At 34.8% G+C, this 14,727-nt stretch overlaps 1 protein-coding gene across 6 annotated transcripts in view; it reads left to right on the top strand.

Annotated features, from left to right (window-relative positions):
- The window catches only part of TANK (TRAF family member associated NFKB activator), a 91,413-nt gene that overhangs the window by 34,024 nt on the left and 42,662 nt on the right, over nucleotides 1–14,727 (top strand). For all 6 annotated transcript variants that reach the window (XM_059053789.2, XM_067026167.1, XM_067026168.1 and 3 more), the window contains one exon: nucleotides 1,668–1,815. In XM_059053789.2, the coding sequence (XP_058909772.1) occupies nucleotides 1,717–1,815 (99 nt within the window). In that variant the 5' untranslated portion in view covers nucleotides 1,668–1,716. The remainder of the gene's footprint in view (nucleotides 1–1,667; nucleotides 1,816–14,727) is intronic.

The raw sequence follows: 14,727 nt of genomic DNA on the forward strand, positions 1-14,727 counted from the left end.
CTTCATACCAACTAGGATCCTAGCATATAATTTTTAAATGGACAACAGTTATTGGTGAAGATGTGGAGAAATTGGAACTCTTGTACGTTGCTAGTGGAAATATAAAATGGTACAGCTTCTGTGGAAACATCTGGAACTTTTGTGGCAGTTCCTCAAAAAGTTAAACATAATTGTCATCTGACCCAGGAATTCTGCTCCCAGGCATATATCTAAGAGATTAAAAACATGTTCACAGAGATATGTATACACAAATTGTAGCTTTATTCAAAATAACCAAAAAGTGGAAAAAACCCAAATGTCCATTAGCTGAGAAATGAATAAACAAAATATAGTATATTCATAAAATGAAATATTATTCAGACATAAAAAGCAATGAACTACTGTTAGATGCTACAACATGGATAAAGGTTGGAAATTTTATGCTACATGAAAAAAGCCAGACACAAAGGCTACGTATTTTATGACCCTAAACGTCCAATTAGGCAAATCCATAGAGTCAGAAAGTAGATTAGTGGTTGTCAGGGGATAGAGTGGAGATGTGAATTGGGACTAACTGCTAATAGGTACAGGGTTTCTTTCTGAGGTGATAAAAATGTTCTGTGATTAGATATTGGTGATGGTTACACAACATTGTGAATATACTGAAAACCACAGAAGTGTATACTTTAGAATGTTGAATTTATGTTATATGAACATCTTAATGTAAAATACTGAAAGTTTTTTAAAGCATGTATACCCAAAGATAAAATAAAGGTGTTATAAAAGGTTAGAGACTCTTACGAAGGATTTCTAATCATAAGGGAGTGAAATAATTTGGTACCCCCAAAATCCCCTATGACTGATAGAGAACTTTGTCTACTCTGTGGCTTTCAGAGGATTAAGAGAAAGGCTCTGTGGTGTGGTTTTTACAGCTTGACAGGAAGAATCAGTCATTAGAAGACCCTCTGCTCAGAGTTAGGGAATGTCGTTAGAGATGTTATGCAAGTTGAGATGGTAAAAGTCAATTACCTCCACTGAGTAAATCACCTGTAGTTCAGAAATAGCAAAAAAGTTGGCAAACTAATAGAGCATAGGGGTAGGACTGATGGGATGTGATTTTTTCTTTTTTAATGTAGAGTCCAATGGCAGCTCTCCCTAGATTTTGTGCTAAAATAAGAGCATTTTCACACATTTTAATTGCACTGTGATAACAACAGTGTGAACTCTATCCACAAACATCTATCTACTTAATTTTGCTCTAATTTCAGTGTAGCAAGCATTTACCTTGTAAGTGGGAGTAACTGTCCCTTTAGTAAAAAGAAGTCCCTTCTCACATTGCTAATCCTGTTGTGCATTTCTGTAATAAAGATTAATAACAAATGGCTTTTTATATTTTTCCATTTTTAGCTTGCATTTATAGAATACCATTTGCAAAGTAGCATCTTTATGAACTGGAAGCCTAATTGCTCCTTAAACATTAGTAAAGAATATTTAAAAATTGTAGAAGTTAAGGTTTCACAATATTTCTGATCAGGATTTTAAATGAGGCTTTTTTGCCTTCATAAAACTTTATAGTACTTGGTGCTATAATGTTCATGATAAACCATATAGAACTGTCTTTGAGGTATATTTTTTAAATGAGATTTATATAACTTAATAGCTGTCTAAATTTTTCAATTATTTTCCAGACCTGTCATTTACTCCATCATTTATAGTGATGCTACAGGACAGAGAGGAATGGACAAAAACATTGGTGAGCAACTCAATAAAGCTTATGAAGCCTTTCGACAGGCATGCATGGATAGAGATTCAGCAGTAAAAGAACTACAGCAAAAGGTATGTGGTTTTGGTTTTGAAAGTTATTTACCCTGGTAAATGGAATTTGAGTCTTGTGCAATGGAAAATATTATATTGTTTAAAAGTGCCTTGAAGAATGAAAACACAGTGATATATTAATGGATGAAATTTGAGATTTTTATTTGCTATCTTTTTTTAAAACATTGTGACCTGTGGGAAGAATTCATTTTAAGGTGATTGTTTTAAGGAAAGATAAGAATGTTACCTTCCATAAATAATTTTTAAATAAAATGACAGACTGAAAGTCAGAAGTATTACTATCTCAGCTAGTTTTATTTTTTGGTTTTTTTTTTTTTACATTGTTATTTGGCTGGTGAGAGGACTGTACAAATCTTAAAATATCCTGGAACTAAATTTGTTATTAATTTATAATAGTCTTCTATTCTTTAAATGTAACAGTTAAAAATCAACTATTTCAGTGAAATCTTTAGTGACTTACCAGAATGTTCAGTTTTTAAAAATTACTCCTGTACACATAAAGCTTCTGCTTAGTGCTTTCAGTTTCAAAAGAAATAAATTGGAAGAAAGGTATACCCAGGCAAATATTACTTGGTCTAGTAGTTACCAGGTACATGTCTGTTATTGGTCCATTATAAGGTTTTCACTGGTCTACAGCAAAATGAGAAAAATGAGAATAATGTAATGAACTTCTTACAATGCTAAATTTATTCCATTTAAAATTCTGTCCTTTATTCTGATACTGTTTCCATGTTTCTGTACTGTCAGAATAAAGAGCAAAATTTTATTAACATATATATTCATTGAATGACGATCATAGAGTTTTTTGTTTGCTTGTTTAATATCATTACTTAGTGTTTTGGGGGTCCCCAATACCACCCACACATTCTGCGACTCTCTAGAAGGACTCACAGGACTTAGTATACTGTCATACTCAGAGCTAAGATTTATTACAAAGACATTGTAAAGATACACAGCCAGATCACTAATGGAAAAAGACATCAGGTGGAGTCTAGAGGAATCTGTGTGCAGGCTTCCTACACTCTTTCCCTCCTGTGAGAGGTCACACAGAGTGCACCCTCTCTCCATCTTCAAAAATTCACTCAACACACTTGCAGTGTTTTGGTACGGGGAACTCCATTTGAGACTCAAGAGCTTGGGTTTTTTTTAAGGGCTGGTTACGTAGGCACCTTCTGTCAACCAAAATTTCAGATTCTCAGAAGGAAAGTAGTTATTCACCATAAATCTCATGGTACAGTCTAAGTAGGCTGGCACAGCATTTAGAATCTTATCACTTAAATGTTTTCAAAAATCAAGTTCCCAGATGCTGTCAAGGGCCAGCCTTGCAAATAGGCCTTTCTGAAGATAAACAGCCTAAGGCCTGCTATGTTAAATTATTCCTGCACAGGCAGTTGCAAGTGGAGGATCTTATGTTGGTCCCCTCAATTAAAAAAAAAATTTACTAGCCTGTGAAATTCTGAAGTCTAAGAAATATGCCAGCCATGTGGTTCTTAGTTTCTTCCATAAATATAGGAACTACACAATTCCCTTCCTCCTTCCCGTTTGATACATCTACTATAAAACTAGCTGTTATACATACTTCACTGCATTCCTCAGAAATTATCATTATTCTTTGTGATTCTCCTTTTGATTTACAAAAGAATCAGTTATATAGGTAAACTTAATGGACTAGAGGCCTTCATTAGGGGTGCATAAGAGAAACAGAGATGGGATGACAGGCACTTTCTCAATTATTGAAATGAAGTTTGGATTTCTTTTCCTTTCCAGTTCATGTATAAGGCATAATCACTTTTTAAAAAACAAAACAAAAACTTCCAGCTTTTATTCTTCTTATTTTCCCATTAGGTTCATTAAGAAACTTCAACGCTGTACTTGTTCTAGGAAAGTTAGGAAACACAGAATTAGCAAAAAGGAGTATTGAGATATTCTTGGGTTAAGGCAGACACAGGAATTTCTCTGTCTCCTCCTCTTTCTACACTGGCCAGTGGTAAGCAATTGAAAACTTTTGTAATTTTATCTCTTACCTGCTATGGAAGAAACCTTCACTCAACAGTAGCAATTACCTTAAAGAGGGGAAAGGGAAATATTGTTTTACATTTCTCAAGAACAGGGGAAGAAAAAATGTATACTATATATTCTTATATGTTAAACTCTAAATATTTTGATTTATTTAAGAAACATTATTGAGTGTCTGCTGTGTACTGGGTCCTTAATGAGGTTCTGAGAATACTGAAATAAAATATAGTTTATGTCCTTAAGGAACTTTCAATAAGTAAAAAAGGAAGATCAGGTTATTACCATAGCATACTAAGTGCTACAGTAGAGATCTGTGCAGGATAATATGTGAGCACAGAGAAGAGGCATCTGTCTCAGTCTGGAAAGATCAGATCATAAACCCACTACTAAGCCCAACCCTTTAGCTAATATTAGGAGGAGTTGGGTAAATTAGGGAAGACGGATCCTGCAAGCAGAGAGAGAATAGTATATAATAAAATCTTGGAAGTGAGGGAATATATGGTATGTTTTATGTACCATAAGGTGATCCTATGGCTCCAAAAGGAACTATAGGGCAGAATAGGAAAAGAAGCTGTGAAGGTAGATTAGAGCCCTATCTCGATGATTATGACTATGTAGTTTGTACTGTATTCTTACTCATTCAAAATTTATTGAAGGATTTAATATATGCTTTAGAAAAGTCTTTCTGACAGTGGGATAGAGGATAAATAGGATAGAGAATAGTCTGGAATTCACTCAACAAACATATATTGATGCTAAGCAATGGTCTAAGATTAAGGAATATAAAAATAAGTGGCAACCATCAAGTTGCATTTTAATATATATAATATATATAATTATATTTCTATTTATATATATATTAAATACATATGTACATATGCTTCAATTTACAAAAGAAAGAATGAATGCAGTCATTTCAAGCGATCAAAATGAGGACTTAAATTAAGCATTGGGAATAAATTTGGGAAGAAAACTAAGATTTATTTAGGAGATAGAATGAAAAGCAGGTGGCATCTGAATGTAGGCCACTTCTTAGGGTGATGGCGTAGATTCTAAGATGATACCCATGTATCTGGAAGAGAAGACTGGATTAATCATGGTGCTGATGAGCTGAAACCAAGAATGGAGAAGAAGGTTCAGATTTAAGGGATTGGGAAATAAGATGTATAATTAGATTTTAGTTATTAGGTTTGGTTTCCTATGGGACATACAGGTGAAAATGTCCAATGGATGGTTGCAAATATGGACCTAAAAGCCTAGGTAGAGTTCTGAATTGGAGATTATAGATATAGGTTATAGAACAACAGATTTCATCATAGCCTTGAATGTTTATAACATTTCTGAGTTATATGTATGGAGTGAAGGAATATATGAAGGACAGGAGGTAAGAGGACGAAAACAATGAAAACCAGTTGGTCGCTGGAGATTCAGAAATAGGTTAAGGAATTTACTATGAACAAGAGGAGAAACACCTATCCCTCTAAGAATTGGAGGGAACAAGAGAGAGAAATAGCTGCAAATGAAAATAAGTTTGCAGATAAGAGGTGGAGGTGGCAGGAAGTTAAAAGGGTTATCATGAATCACTTATATCTGGAATCTAAAAAAAGTCAGACCTGTAAAAAACAGCGTAAGATGGTGGTTACTAAGGAATTGGAGGGGGGCCGATAAGACTGATGGTGTTTAAATTTGTAACAAGTAGTAAATAAGCCATGGAGATCCAATGCATAGTATAACGAATATAAATAATAATATTGTACTATAATTATTTAATGTGGTAAATATGACTACAACAATCCTATTAAAATATATAAATGTATCAAAGTAACACACTGTACACCTTAAACTTACAAAATGTTACATGTCAAATTTATTCAATTTAAAAAATCAAATAAACAAAAAATAGTAGGGTTATCATATGAGAGTCCATTTTTTTCCTGTGAAATATAAGATAAGGTCATCTACTGAGTGAAATGATTTTAGGATATTCTGAAAGTGGTAATAAAAACATGAAAGCTTCAGTTAAGAAAAGAAAGAAGGGGCTTCCCTGGTGGCACAGTGGTTGAGAGTCTGCCTGCCGATGCAGGGGACACAGGTTTGTGCCCCAGCCAGGAAGATCCCGCATGCTGCAGAGCAGCTAGGCCCGTGATCCATGACCACTGAGCCTGCGCGTCTGGAGCCTGTGCTCTGCGAAAGGAGAGGCCACAACAGTGAGAGGCCCACGTACTGCAAAAAAAAAAAAAGACAAAAAAAAGAAAAGAAAGAAGAAAAATTTTGCATCCAGCCTTTACCATGAATTTTTGGTGGTGTCAATCCATGTTTGCTGGTTATTTTTTCAGCAAGATTCTTGATATAGAAGTAGAACAAGTGGGTGGCCAAATCCAGGATTAAGAGATTGTAGAGTGAAGAGTAGAAGAATTTCTGGTTAGGTGGCCAGAAAGTGCATACTAAAGCAATTGAAATTATGTGCTTTGCGATATAAGCGAAAATCAGAAAGAAGCTAATCTAGGAGGAATCTAACAGACTAAGAACAAAAAGAGGGTTTATGGCTGAAGTGTTCATGAAGTGAGAGAACAGATGTAGAGGGAGTAGAAGAATGTGAGAGTTCAAAGGATAGGTTATTGTCAATGAGTAAATATTGATGTTTAGGATCTTCTATCTTCATAATGAGTCATAAAAGTGGGTAGCTGGAATGAGATTGAGGAATTCAAGAAACTCCAAGACTAAAGCAATTCTCCTAGAATGGTGGTAGGTTTAGGAGCATTTAGAGAGACTGTTGTGAAAAGAAGAGCAAAAATTCTTGAATGTGAGGAAATGACTAGTATCTTGGAAGATAACTGTTTTGAGGAGAGACTGGTATAATTGAATGCCTTGTGAATGGTTTTTAGCTTAAGTTTAAATGAGTAATGGCCCAGAAGTGGCAATAATGAAGCAAGATCATACTTATCTTTTTGTTCTCCCACATCTAACTCCATCACCTAGCCCCTGTGGTTTGATATGACACTAGACAGCTTCATATGAGGGGCTTACAGAGGCATCTGTATCCTCAAGGGACAACATAATTATTCCCATTTTAATGTGAGATGCCAGGCTTGCTAAAATGCACATTCTTAACCACTTAACCACTGGACCACCAGGGAAGTAACATGGCCCTTTCAAAAGAACAGAATAAATTTCTAGAAACAGCCCCTGAAGAAACACATGCATCAGACTTAATAGACAAAGACTTTAAAATAACTGTTGTAAATATGCTCAAAGAGCTGAAGGAAGCCAGACTCAAAGGACTAAAGGAAATTGGGAAAGCAATAATATGAACAAAATAAAAATTTTACTAGAGGGGTTCAAGAATACACTTGAACAGGCAGAGGAAAGAATCAATGAACTTAAAGACAGGTCATTTGAAAAAATGGAGCCTGAGGTACAAAAAGAAAAAAGAAAAGTCAACAGAACCTAAGGGACTTATGAGACACTATCAAGTGCAGCAATATATGCATCATGGGAGAAGGAGAAAAGAGAAATTCTTTTGAAGAAATAGATTATTTGAATAAATAATAAACTTCTCAAGTTTGAGGAATAACATGCATATACAAATCCAGGAAGCTCAACACACTTCATGTAGGATAAATCCAAGAGTTCTACATCAAGACAAATTATAATCAAACTGTTGAAAGACAAAGGTAGAATCTGGAAAGCAGCAGGAGGAAAGTGACTCATCATGTACAAGGGAGCTCCAATAAGGCTGTCAGTGGATTTCTCAGCAAAAACCTTGCAGACCAGAAGGCAGTGGGATGATGTATTTAAAGTATTGAAGAAAAACAACTGTTAACCAAGAATTTTATATCTGGCAAAAATGTCCTTCAGAAATGAGGGAGAAATTAAAATATTCCCAAACAAAAGTGGAAGTTCATTACCCCTAGACCTGACTTACAAGAAATGCTAAGGAATGTCCAAGTTGAAGTGAAAGAGTGCTAGAGAGTAACTTGAAGCCAAGTAAAAATATAAAGTACTCTGGGAAACGTAAATACATAGACAAATATAAAAATCAGTATTATTGTAATTTTGGTTTGTAACTGCTTTTTATTTTCTATAGGATTTAAAAGACAAATGTATAAAAAATAATTTTAAGTCTATATTAATGGGTACACAGTATATAAAGGTGAAATTTTTGACATCAGTAACAAAGTGGGGGGCAGAGCTATAACGGCATAAGGTTTTTGTATGCAACTGAAGTTAAGTTGTTGTCGATTTGAGATAGATTGTCATAACTTCAGGATATTATATGTAATCTCAGTGATAACCACAAAGAAAATATAAAATATGCACAAAAGGAAAGGAGAAGGGAATCAAAAGTGTGTCACTACAAAAAAAACAACTAAATACAGAGAAAGGCAGTAGCAGAATAAATGAGGAACAAAATGCTATAAGACATACAAAAACTAAAGAACAAAATGACAAAAGTAAGTACTTCCCTATGGGTAATTACTTTAAGTATAAATGGGTCACATCCTACTCAAAAGACATAGATTAGCATAATGGATAAAAAAACAGGATTCCAGTATGTGCTGTCTATAAGACTCACTTTAGATTTTAAAACATGCATAGATTGAAAATGAAAGGATGGGAAAAGACTCCATGCAAACAGTAACCAAAAGAGAGCAAGTGTGGCTATACTAATATCAGACAAAGTAGACTTTATGTCAAAAATTGTTACAAAAAAAAGGAGGGACATTACATAGTGATAAAAGGATCACGGTATCAAGAAGATATAACAGTTATAAACATATATTCACTGAACATCAAAACTCAAAAATATACAAAGCAAACATTTATAGTATTTAAGGGAAGAAATAGATGACTCTACAGTAACAGTAGGCGGCTTCAGCATCTCACTTTCAACACTTCCATTAATGGATAGAACAACCAGACAAAGATGATCAATAAGGAAATAGAAGACTTGAACAACATCATGGACCAATTGGAAATAGCAGACATATACAGAATATTCCACCCAGCAGTAGCAGAATTCACGTTTTTCAAGTTTACATGATACATTCTCTAAGACCATATTTTAAGCCATTAAAAAGGCACCATAATTTTTTTTTTTTTTTTTTTTTTTTTTTTTTTTTTTTTGTGGTACGTGGGCCTCTCACTGTGGTGGCCTCTCCCGTTGTGGAGCACAGGCTCCGGACACGCAGGCTCAGCGGTCATGGCTCATGGGCCCAGCAGCTCCGCAGCATGTGGGATCTTCCTGGACCAGGGCACGAACCCGTGTCCCCTGCATCGGCAGGTGGATTCTCAACCACTGCGCCACCAGGGAAGCCCGGCACCATAAATTTAAAAAGATTGAAATCATACAAAGTGTCTTCTCTAATCACAGTGGAATGAAACTAGAAATCAATGGCAGAAGGAAAACTAAGAAATTCACCAGTATGTGGCAATTAAATAACACACTCTTAAATAACCAATGGGTCAGAGAAAAAGTCATAAGGGAAATTAGAAAATATCTTGGAGACAATTGAAAATGAAAGCACAACATACCAAAACTTATGGGATGCGGTGAAAGCAGTGCTGAAAGGGTGAAGAAAGATCACAAATCAGTAACCTAACTTTACACCTTAAGAAACTAAAAAAAGAACAAAATAAACCCAAAGCTACCAGAAAGAAGGAAATAGTAAAGATTAGAACAATGATAAACAAAATCGAGAATAGAAACTAATAAAGCCAATGAAACCAAGAATCGTTTCTTCTAAAAGATCGACAAAATTGACAAATCTTTAGCCAAATTGATTAAGAAAAAGAAGAAGACTCAAATAACTAAAATCAGAAATGTAAGAGGGAACAATACTACCAATTTTACAGAAATAAAAAGAATTCCAAAAGTACTATGAACAATTGTACACCAACAAATTGGATAACCTAGATAAAATCGACAAATTCCTAGAAACACACAACCTACCAAGACTGGAACATGGAGAAATAGAAAATCTGAATAGACCTATATCTAGTAAAGAGGTTGAAACAGTAACCAAAAAGTTTACAACAAAGAAAGCCCAGAACTTAATGGCTTCCCTGGTGATTTCTACCAAACATTCAAAGAAGAATTAACACCAGTCCTTCCCACACTCTTCCAAAATATTGATCAAGATGGAACACTTTCCTTACTCAGTTCTATGAAGCCAGCAACCCTAATCCCAAAGCCAGACAAAGGCACTACAAGAAAACTACAGGCTGATATGTCTTATGAATATTAATACAAAAATCCTCAACAGAATACTAGCAAACGAAATTCAATAGCATGTTAAAAGGATTATACACCTTGACCAAGTGCGGTTTATTCCTGCAGTGCAAGGATGGTCAAGTCAATCAATGTAATCAAAATCAGTCAATGTAATACACCACTTTAACAGAATGAAGAGGGGGACAAAAACCACACAATCATCTCAATTGATGCAGAAGAATTGATAAAATAACACCTTTTTCAAAATAAAAGCACTCAACAAACTAGGACTAGAAGGAAAGTATTGTAACGTAATAAAAGGCCATATATGAAAAACCTACAGCTAACATAATACTCCATGGCGAAAGACTGAAAGCTTTTTCTCTGAGATCAGGAACAAGAGAAGGATGTCCACTTTCACTACTTCTATTCAACATAGCACTGTAAGTCCTACCCAAAGCAATTAGGCAAGAAAAACAATATCCAAATTGGAAAGGGAGAAGAAAAATTATCTCCATTTCTTTGCAGATTACTTGATCCTGTGTGTAGAAAACCCAAAAGATTCCATCAAATAAACTAGTAGAACTAATAAACAAATTCAGCAAAGTTGTAGGGTACAAAGTCAACATTCAGAAATCATTAACATTGAACAAAATGAAAAGGAAATTAAGAAAATTCAATTTAAACTAGTATCAGAATGAATAATATACTTAAGAATAAACTTAACCAAGTAGGCGACAGACTTACACACTGAAAACTACAAAATGTTGCTGAAAGAAATTAAAAGAAGAGGGAGTTCCCTGGTGGCTTAGTGGTTAGGATTCCAGGCTTTCACTGCCGTGGCCCAGTTCATTCCCTGGTCAGGGAACTGAGATCCTGCAAGCTGCACAGAGCAGCCAGAAGAAAAAAAATTAAAAGAAGAAGCATATGGGGGAAAGTCTGTGTTCTTGGGTTGGACCCTTACCTTTCACCATATACATATTAACTTAAACCTGATCAAAGACCTAAATGCAAGAGCTACTATAAAACTCTTAGAAAAAATCATAGAGGGAGAGCTCCATGACGTTGGGTTTGACAATGACTTCTTAGATATGACACCAAAAACACAGACAACAAAAGAAAAATTAGATAAGTTGGAGTTCATCAAAATTAAAACTTTTGTGCATCAAAGGATGCTCTCAACAGAGTGAAAGGCAACTCAAGGAATGGGCGAAGATAATTGCAAATCATTTATCTGATAAAGGATTGATATTTAGAATATATAAAGAACTCCTACTCTCAACAACAAAAAACAACATGATTAAAAAATAGGCAAAGGACTTGAATAGACATTCTCCAAAGAAATTACACAAATGACCAAAGCACATGAAAAGATGCTCAACATCATTAAGGAAATGCAAGTTAAAACCACAGTAAGACACCACTCTGTACCCATTGGGATGGCTATTATAAAAAATAAAAATAAAACCAAAATCAGTATTGGTGAGGATGTGGGGAAATTAGAACTCTTGTACATTGCTGATGGGAATGTAAAATAGTATATCCACTATGGAAAATAAATTATGTTTCTTCAAAACAAAACATAGGATTACCATATAATCTAGCAATTCCACTTCTGGGTATACACCCAAATGAACTGAAAACAGGGATTCAAAGAGATATTTGTATGCCCATGTTCATAGCAGCCTTACTTAGTGGCCAAAAGGTGGAAGCAACCCAAGTGCCCCTCAGTGGATGAATAGATAAACAAAATGTGGTATATACATACAATGGATAGACTAGTTGTATTCACAGAGACAGAAAGTAGTAGTGTGGTTCCTAGAGGCTGGGGGAAGGGAGTGGGGAATTAGTGTTTCAAAGGACAGATTTTCAGTTGGGGAAGATGCAAAAATTCTGGAGATGGATGGTGGTGATGGTTACACAACAATGTAAGTGTACTTAATGCCACAGAACTGTACACTTAAAAGTGGTTAAAATGGCAAATTTTATGTTACATATATTTTACCACAACTTTCAAAAAATCTATTACCAGAAAACAAAAATCAGTGTAGCCTAGATTCTCCTACTATCTATGTTTTATTGCTGTTTACCTGTCATTCATCAGTTTGTACAGACTCGCCTGCCTTTTACCACTTAGCTGTCCATACTCCAAGTCAGTTCTTCTCACAGCATTTCTTCTAGTTCACTGCAGTTTAAGACTCAGAAGCTCCTCTTTGAAGTCAGTGTGCTACATCCATTTAAGAACATTGTCAAGCAAAGACATCTGAGTATTCCAAATCAATAAAGGAGACAAAGACAAATAAGGCAGGTAAGTGATTTTTTTTAATACTATTGGCCAAAATTACAAAAGCAGCACATGCTTATTGAAAAAAATGCAAATAATCCAAGATACACAGAATATAAAGTGATGGTCCTCTCCCTCACTTCCCAGAGGTAACCATTGTTAGTAATATATGTATATCCTTCCAGAATATGTGAATCATGTTTTTTCAAAAATGGAGTTATGCTAATTTGAAAAAGGTTTTAAATTTTTTTAAATGTCTTTATCATCACCATCATCATCACTAAGATTTATTGAGGCTTACATTTGCCTAAGTGCTTTACAGTCATCTGATTTAATCATTATATGGCTCCTATGAGGAAGAATTATCTTTCATATGAGGAAACTGAAGTACAAAAAGGGTGAAATAACTTACCCACAACCACATTACTAATAAGTAGTAGAACTATGATTTGAAAAAAAAAAAAAAATTGCTTGACCACAGATTTCATGTCTATGACTTCTTTGCCTAAAATCATCCATAGTCTTTCAAGTTCACACATACAGAACTACCTCATTCCATCTAATAACTGATCATATCTCTTGTACTACATCTTACTTAAAGCACTATTTTTCTTTAACATTTCAGACACCATATTTGATTTTTCTCGTTCCTTTTTGGGTTGCATTTCCTCATTCTTCTCTGTAGGTTTATTCTCTACTACCAGGTCACTAAACATTAGACTTATTCAAGGCCTTCTTTGCATCTTACTTTATATTCATGTATGAGCTATTTCATCTTCTCCTGTGGCTTCAAATCCCTATGACAGTGACTAAATTTATCTCCCTACTCCAGATTTACCCTCTGAGCTTTAGACCCATATATCTCATTGTCACTTGGAAGGCACAATAAACTGAATGTCAGACCTGAACTTATATATCCACTATTTTTTCCCCACTTATACCATATTAATAGAGTGATGAGTTTTATAAGGTACTGTGTGGAATAATGCTGCCTTTTATTTATCCTAAATTACCTCACTTAAATTGCAAAGGATGATCCTTCATACTGCTACTAAGATCCTACTATTGATCATCAAGTATATTTACTTTCCCTGGCCCCTAAGAGGTGTTCTTCTCTATACCAAATTTTCCATTGTTACATCTAGGCACTCCTACCACCATGACATTAAATTGTTTGTCTTAGGACCTCTAGTCTTAAAAAAACATGACTATTTTTAGCTCTTCCTTACAGTATAGCCTTTTTTCTAGACCATATTAAAATGTCAGGTAATCCCAGAAAATACTGAACCAATTGTATCCTTTTCCTCCTTCAATCCTTAAATTCATATTACTTCAGAAAGCAGAAAGGAGAATTAACGTTTTATGAATGAGTATATTTTACAAGAGTCACACATACTTTATATGTAAATACTCCCAGCCCTATAAAGTTGGCATTGTTAGCCCCATTTTCAAATGAAGAAACTGAGACTCTCAGAAATAAGTTAATTTTTTAACATAAGTGGCAGAATCTATACTGAAACAGTTTATCTGACTAAAAAGTCCATATTCATTATACTAACCTAGTTAAATCACAGCCCATTCCAGGTTTTCAAACTGTTTTCTTCCCATTGCTATAAATAACCAAATATAATCTTCCCTATCCTTGGATAAATCCTTACTTTGTGATTTATACACCTCTTACTAAGAGAGGCTAGAGTATAAAGTTTGCCATTCATATTTCTTTTATTCATCCTACAAATGATTTATGATGTTCCAGGAACATAATAAATGCTAGGTATTCAAAGATACATAAAACATAAAATGTACCTTTTAAAGGATTCACAGTCTAATATGGCTTATTCTGTTTCTTGCTTTGTATAAGCACTTAGATATACCCAGACTAAAAGGTCTTCCGACTGTTGCAAAGTAGAGGAATATTTTAATCACAGTAGCCCCTGACATAAACAACTTTTAATGTGCTTAAAGAATAAGATAAGAGATTATTATATAGGGCAGTGGTAGAGTTGGCTTGGCCCCTGAGTTTTGTGCAGATAGAATAAGCTGTTGTTACAAAGAGATCAGGAAATACCATGCTTAAATAAGATAGAAGTTTATTTCTCTCTCATGTAACAGTCCAGAAGTGAGTAGCCAGGGCTAGTCAGGCAGCTCATTCACCCCTAAATTACAGTTTCCCTCTCTGGAATCACAGTGGCTGCTCTACTTGTTATCATTTCCCTGCCCGTAAGAAGAGAGAGAAGTGGGGAAGAGCAAACAACTTCCTTATAATGATGTAGTCCAGAATTTGGACAGGTCACTTCTGTTCAGACCCTGTTAGCCAGAACTTAGTTACATGGTCACACCTAGTAGTGGGGAAGGCCAGTAAATATATTTTCTAGCTGGATGATCATGTGTCCACTTA

This window comes from Kogia breviceps, chromosome 2 (assembly GCF_026419965.1).
Source record: "Kogia breviceps isolate mKogBre1 chromosome 2, mKogBre1 haplotype 1, whole genome shotgun sequence".
Lineage (NCBI taxonomy): Eukaryota > Metazoa > Chordata > Mammalia > Artiodactyla > Physeteridae > Kogia > Kogia breviceps.